The sequence below is a fragment of the Lactuca saligna genome, chromosome 5 (assembly GCF_052625555.1).
Source record: "Lactuca saligna cultivar CGN05327 chromosome 5, ASM5262555v1, whole genome shotgun sequence".
Classification (NCBI taxonomy): Eukaryota; Viridiplantae; Streptophyta; class Magnoliopsida; order Asterales; family Asteraceae; genus Lactuca; species Lactuca saligna.
The window spans coordinates 29,972,502-29,979,944 of NC_136421.1; the positions used below are offsets into that span (position 1 = coordinate 29,972,502).

General features: G+C 39.8%; 1 protein-coding gene across 1 annotated transcript; it reads right to left on the reverse strand.

Moving 5' to 3' along the window:
* Positions 1–458: 458 nt before the first annotated feature.
* Positions 459–2,824, reverse strand: DEL1 (DP-E2F-like 1). The gene is made up of 10 exons (XM_078994275.1): positions 2,532–2,824; positions 2,373–2,440; positions 2,210–2,262; positions 2,037–2,114; positions 1,897–1,947; positions 1,685–1,790; positions 1,510–1,577; positions 1,359–1,431; positions 858–1,268; positions 459–781 (listed from the first exon to the last, which is right to left on the reverse strand). Exons 1-10 carry the CDS (start codon positions 2,633–2,635, stop codon positions 693–695), a joined length of 1,101 nt encoding a protein of 366 aa, XP_078850401.1. The 5' UTR covers positions 2,636–2,824; the 3' UTR covers positions 459–692.
* Between the last annotated feature and the right edge of the window lie 4,619 nt (positions 2,825–7,443).

The window sequence follows — 7,443 nt, forward strand, 5'->3', positions numbered from 1 at the left end:
GCCCCAACCTCCCCAAAATTCATCACTTCCACAGCAAACAAAGTGAGATCCAAATTTTTTTTGTGTGTGATTTTGTCATTTTACCCCTTCCACCTCATTTCCACAAAACTGTTCACTTTTCTCAAAAGGATTAATCCTTCCACAAAGTTCCATAGAGCACCCTCTACAAAAGTGATGGTCATTTACCAAAATCAATTTTTTTATTGTCAAAATCTTCAAACCCTCCATTCCCTTTGGTTATTTGTCAAATTTTCTCAAATCAAAATCTCAATGGCTAAATTTGAATGATTTTACCAAAAAAATTTTGAAAGTATAGTGATGTTTATATAATTTGTCTTTAATTTTTCAAATATTTGCAAAATTTATCCTTTGACTCATTATTCAATTTCAATCCATCACATAAGGGTTGTTTATTTGTGATCCATCGTGACGCCACCTATCAACATTCTTCAAATCCCTTCTTTATAAAATTTTCTTTTGAGATTTCAAAGAAAATAAAAGCTACAATCAAGTATCAACACTACCAAACCAAAATAGGGCTTGGACTACAAGGTACAACACCACATGAAATCATTCCCTCTCTTTCTTTCTCACTAGTTATGGCAATGTACTATATCAACTCTTGAGGATGGCCATTTCTAGCCATCTCTTCTCATCAATTTCCAATCCAATGAATTGACTAATCTGCCCTTCTAAACCGCTTCTATTGGATCCATTTCCGCAACCTCAGAATACCATGAACTCCACGCATCCATGTAATGAACAAACAAATCTCTCAACGCTGCATCATTAGTCAAACTATAAGTCAAACTACATTACCAACCATTCATCATATCAACTAAAAATATAAAATCTACCTTGATTGTGATATTGTGGCCGATGAGTCGACGCCAAACTTTCCCAATCTTGACTCTTCTTTACTTCCTTGCTCTCACCATCAACCAGTCCAGTTGGATCTTTCAGATCCAACCGGTCTGACCCAGAGTGTGAAACTCCCAGTTTCACACTCTGGTCCACACCCACATCTAAAACCATTTTGTTTCTTTTGAAGGAAATGTTTGTATTTGTAAGATCAGTCCCAAATGCTCTTTTCTTGGATTCCGGATGAACTAATCCTGTTTTGCTATCTGTTTGACTTTGACTTTGATTTTGACTTCTCATACCCAACCACCTAAAGGCTGGCTTTCGGGTTTCTGGGTGATGAATCTTCTCGATGAAGTTCATGGAAGATAACACATTAGCGATGTCATATAGCCGTCTGACTTTAGCTGCAATGATTAATTACCAAAATGCCATCAGCTACAGTGAGTAATTTTGTTTCGTGTTAATGAATTGAAAGGATAGTCAAGAGTTTTTACTTCTTGTCAATGATGGATTTCGAGCATCTCCAAGCAATATTTTTGCAGCGTCCTCGAGAGAAAGTGTATCAGACTAAAAGAACATTGAGGAAATAATTAAAGGGTAGTCAAGATTTTATAGAATGGAAGAGTGATTGTGGAATTTACTTACAGGTGTGCATAGGAAAAGTTTGAGGAAGTTCTTAGTGAGAAGTCCCAGAGATTTCTCCTTCCGGTTTTCTGTTAAAAACAAATGCAAACATGTTTCAAAATCTTGAAATATCCATCTTTTGTTGAAAGTTTAAAGGGTAATAGTAATGATTGGAGTTTATGACAGATGGAATAACCTGATTTGAACAATCCGAGAGATTTATGCATGGAATCTGGATCTGCTTTTTCCTGGAAGGAAGCACTAGAATTGGAGAATCTTTCATCTTCATCGTCTTCCCAGACCTTAAAGGAAAAATAACAACCCTAATTTCATTTCACAAGTTCTCCTTTGAAGTTGGGTTATGGAAAGGATGACTGTAAGTAAATTGTAAATTCATTGTGTAATTACCTTTCCAGATTTACAATCAACGGATTCATCATTGTTTCTGAGACCTTCTTCCTGTTACGCAATTAGGTAAAACGATAAAGAAAAGGTTCGATTAAAGATATGGTTTTGTATTAGATTATGCGAATACAAAAACTAATCACCTTTAGCTCCTCTAACGCCTTTGGGATTGCTCCAAGTCCTTTCCAGTAATACGTATTTTTGGCTTTTCTTACAAGAACCTATTCAATTGAAACATCAAGAACTCAGATCTGAAATTTACTCAAACTCTTGTCATAAAACTTTATAGAATTATAAAAAAGGGAAGAAATCATACACCAACGCTTTCCAAAACGTTGACAATATCGTAAATCCGTCGTCTCTCCACACCTGAAATCCCGTATTTTGATATCAGATGTAAGATCTATAAATTTCTCACAAGAACCAACAAAAGGTGTAAAAGTAAATCTACTGCGTACAATTCCTAAACGTGAAAGTACCTAGTCTTGATGCTGCGTCGTCCAATCCAACAGTTTCAACTCCATCTCGATTGTACAAGCTCAAGAAACTATACACAGCAATACGTGAACATGATTAGCTATAAATTATAAACTCATAGATCGGAATGAAGGCTTCATGCAATAGAACAAGGGTAGTACTTGGAACATAAAAGACCGAGAGATTTCTGCTTCCGGCAATAGGTAGTAGATCCAGAGGCCGGTTCTTTCGTAGCTAAGGAATATGAAGGCGAAGGAATCGCCATGTTTCGCACAGTATGTAGATCTAGCGTGTGGCTCACAGAGAGATGCAAGGTGGTTGACAATGATGGGATATGGGGGTTTAAGATGTTGGATTTTGAGAGGGATTTGGTTTTAGGGTTTTGAAATTTTTGAAAATTTAGCTGAAGTCGATGGAGGGTTTGTTTCTGGTTGCAGGCGGGAACTCCTTTCGATTTCAGTTGCTCTTTTGAGTGGACGGTTTTGCCCCTGCTTTTCATTTGAACCTGATTGGTGGCTTCGGATCACGTGGGATGCCCAATCATATCACGTGTCATTTGTTAATCTACGGCTCCGATTTGAAGAACATGGTTAATTAGTTATTTAAATATTATTTTATTATATTGTAGTAGGAGCCTAGGAGGGTGAGTACAAATTAAACATTTAAAAAATCTTGAAAAAATATTTTACTCGAATTTAGACATTACATAAAAAATTTACGTATTCAAACCTGACATTAACCAATAAGATTAGAGGGAGTGGGTGCGGTTTGGACAGCACTCATCTTGCCACATAAACACAAACACCGCCCTGTAGAGAGTCAGTGCGGCCTTCCAAGGGAGCACTCCTTCAAACAATGTAATTGGTTCCTTTTTCTTACCTCCTTCTGATTGGTCTCTTTTATTTATTAAAAAATAATAAAAAAAAAAATACTCAGGTGTAGTATAAAACCACACTTTTGTAGTAAATGGTGAAGTAGAACCTACGTGTCACTGCGGTTTCATAAGGAAGTGCGACACCACTCCCTCCAGCCTAAACTATCTTTTTATAAATAATATATAGTACTTATCCAAAAAAAAAATTGTTATAACATTGTTTGTCACATCAGCTTTTATAACTACTTCTATATCAATATAAGGTCAAACGGTATACCAACGACGAGAGCCACCGTGGTATACGTGACCACAAAAACGACTTGTGCACACTGCCTCGACCATTTGTGGCCAGGTGTGGTTGTTGTGGCTTGTGTTCTGAACGGCGAACGCAAACGCAAACGGTCAATCAGACCTATCCTTCGATTTGGAATGGGATGTAGCCGTTTAACGGCTATTTTTTTAACAAACATTTTATATCTATAAATATCAAACTTTTAACCCTCTTTTCTTATACCATTCTTTTCTTTTTCTATACATAAAATACACATAACCATCAAAAATGGATTCGAACCAAAATACCCCCCCCCCCCCCCCCAACCACCACCACACACACACACACACACAAAAAAAAAAGTTTAAAAATCACAAACCCGCCAACGCTTTTGCGTTAGATACCACTCCTCGCCAATTCCCGATCATGAAATCACATCAAGGTGGTTTTGTCAATTTGTTTCAAACTGCTTTTCCTATCCAAGAAACATCACTTTTTCAACAACAATATCAACATTTCCCCGCCTTTCAACAACAATTCCATCAATTCCAACAACAATTAATCCATAATCTTCACAACCACAACAATCACAACCACCTCATTCGCCGAATTTCATTTCGGAAACACAACATTCACCACCATCTCAACCAAAAAAAGAAGAAATGACAAAAAATTGGCGCGACCCACTACTACCCGAGAAAGGGTGTCATGGACAAAAGAGGAAGAAGAAAAAACTAGTGGAGGCGTGGGTTTCGACTTCTCAATACCTAATTGAAGAAGATAATCAAGCCTTTAACTGTTATTGGGAGAAAGTTTGAAACATTTTTTATGTGTTAACGGGAAGTGAATCTTGAAATCTCGATCAAATTGCTCCAAGTGGTGCGGTATTTGACTAAAATGCACGAAATTTTGAGGAATTTACAACAACCTCCAAAATATACGCAAAAGCGGGTCAAACGATTTTGATGTCTTCAAGGCCACCTTCAACCAATTTGAAAAAACAACGCCAACCCGCAAATATTTTCTATATGTGAAAGCGTGGTTGAAATTGAAAGACGCTCCAAAATGGATACAACAAACGGGAGGAGATTCACAAACCTATTCTGGTTCAATGCGTTCAAGAAACATGAATGTCACTTCCCAATAATCGGGCAGACGAACACACATCGACATCAACGATGATCCACTCGATCTTGAAAACGAGCAACCTCTTCGTCGGCCCGTTGGAAGAAATGAAGAAAAAAATTAGGTTCGACGTCTACGGGATCTAGTGTTATTAATCATTTTGGAGAGAAATTTGATCCATATGTGCAAGTTCAAGAGAACAAGGCCGAGATTATGATTCGGGTGGAACAAAAAATGATGAAAGCTCAAACTTCGTTTCAAGAGGCACAAGTTGATGGGTTTTTTTAGCATAACAAACAAAAAACTTATGTGTGCATGCAACCCTAAATGAAGATTTATGTTTTCTCTAATTTGACATACAACATTTGAACATCAATTGGGAAACCCTAGGAATCCTATACTATTTTTGAAATTAGCATCCACGGTCAGAAAACATACCTTTGATTGTTATTGAATGATAACAATAAACCTTTGTGTTGTTTAAGCTTAGAGAGCAAGCACCACAAATGTTGTGCCTCTAATGGTTTACACCCAACACTAGCAATAATATGAGATAGGAGAAAGGATAAAGGAATTGAGATTTTCGACTATATTTTGAGGGTTTAGAATAGCCGAAAATCCTAGGGTGGAGAGGCTACCATATAGTGCACCGGGGATGCTCTAGATAACCCTAATCTGAATGTAATAATATTATCTCAAAACTGGTAATTATCCACCTCCTTAATTATACATATGATATATTCTAAAAACTGTAACGTCCCAAAATTTAAGACAATTTTTTTTTTAATAAAACATTACTTAAAGCAAAATTATCAATCCAAAACATAAACAAAGTATTAATTTCCAAAACACATGTTCGTTATCAGAGTAAAACATTTCCAGGCTGTCTAATCAATGGTTTGTGCACATGCGATCACCCAAAGCTCTTCCCTCCGCTACCGGAAGTACCTGAAATCAAAACTGAAAACCGTAAGCACGAAGCTTAGTGAGTTCCCCACCCTACCTCATACCATGCATCACCACATACTGCACATATTGGGCCACGCCCGTTATCTTGGGCCTCGCCCCCTGCCTCGGGCCTCGCCCGCTACAACGGCCCCGCCTGGCTTCGAGCCCCGCTCGGATACAGATCTGTTTCACTTAGGACTCGCCTGTCACAGTGCCTCGCCCGCAATCAAATAATAACACATAAACATATCACAACACATAAGCTAAACTCATACGACTGATCCTGTCTTAAGGCCTCACCTATCCTGGGCCTCGCCCTTGTCCTGATACTAATGACTCATGGAACCCCGTCCACACTCCTACTGGTAGTGAGATACGGGCCTAGCCACTCTCACTCCTTCCCTAACTTGGGCCTCGCCCCTGTTTTGCTACTAATGAGATGTGGAACACCATCCACACTCTGCTATTGGTGAGATACGGGACCTCGCCTACACTCACCTCCCTACCAGGCACATACATGTATCACACAGACAACAAGTATAAACTATCATATAAACAAATCCTTGGGCACCCGCCCACTATTAATGGACCTCGTCCTGAATATCATACTAGCATACTGTGCCTAAGGCTAACCCCCAGACCTTCTACTCATAACTACATGGGCCGGCATTGTGGCCTTAGACCCATTCACACAAAGGGAAACTCACCTGCACTGGCTGAACTTGCTGATGATCTCACTAGCTGCTGCCCGGCAACTTTCTGAACTCCTGCTCCCCTTGCTCCCTAAACTACCAATATCAAAGCAACACCGAGTCTAACTGACCCCAAGAGACAACCAAGTCAACTCTGGTCAAAGTCAAAGTCCTGGTCAAAGTCAACCTTCCAGGTCAACCCTACTTGCCGAGTCACCCTAGTAACTCGCCGAGTTCATATGTTCAGAGTCCTTCCATTCGCGTCTCGACTCGCCGAGTATACCAATTTCCGAGTCTTGACTTGTCCAACTCACCGAGTCTCCACTCGACTCACTGATTCGAGTCTCAATTCGAAGGGTTTGGGGTTTCGCGACCTGACTCGCCGAGTCCAAGAGCAGACTCGCCGAGTACAAGGCAATCTTCATTTGATTCGACGAGCTGTTCATCCCATTCATCGAGTTGCTCCTAATCTTCATGCTACTTGCCAAGTCCACTCAAAGGACTCGCTGAGTCCATTCATATCTCCTTACATGCAGAGGAATTTTGAGTCGTGCATGGACTCCAAACTGTAGATCTACCCTTCCCAAGCCTATTCCTCACGTAAAGTTGCAAACTTTACATGTAGAGAAGCAGATCTAGGAAAAATACACCATAAACTAGGGTTTAAGGCAAAGAGGCTCCATAATCAACTCAAGGGCAGATACTTTATGCTTCTCAAGACCATAATATGCTTAGATCCGAAGTAGCAACTTCATATCTAGCTTCTAACTCAAATGGATACCATTATGGCTAAAAAGCCCCAACACCCACACATAGATCTAGGTGAAAAAGAGTCCAAGAACTACTTTATTACCTCCAAATGCTCAGAAATATCTTCCCAATCCCAGATCTATAGCCCCTACTTGCACCTCCAAGATCCTTCTTCCTTCTCCAAGCTTTAATGCACTCTTCAAGGCAACAATTGGCTCAAACAATGGATATGGCGGCTAGGGTTTGGTGTTATGGGTTAGAGAGGCAGTAAAGGAACCCTAGGGAAGAGAATGAGGCACTTAAATAGGCTCCAAGTCCCGAATTTAGGGTTTTCCTCGCACAGATCAGACTCGTCGAGTCCCCTTGGCCGACTCGTCGAGTCGATCACTTACTCCTCGACCCGGATCCCGCTC

Bases quoted from the DNA above. Each gene is read 5' to 3' on its own strand.
- DEL1 (XM_078994275.1), bottom strand. From the start codon at position 2,635: ATGGCGATTCCTTCGCCTTCATATTCCTTAGCTACGAAAGAACCGGCC. The intron at 2,263-2,372 runs GTACTTTCACGT...ACGGGATTTCAG, and splicing joins CGACGCAGCATCAAGACTAG to GTGTGGAGAGACGACGGATT. The intron at 1,578-1,684 runs GTTATTCCATCT...TGTTTTTAACAG, and splicing joins TCTCGGATTGTTCAAATCAG to AAAACCGGAAGGAGAAATCT.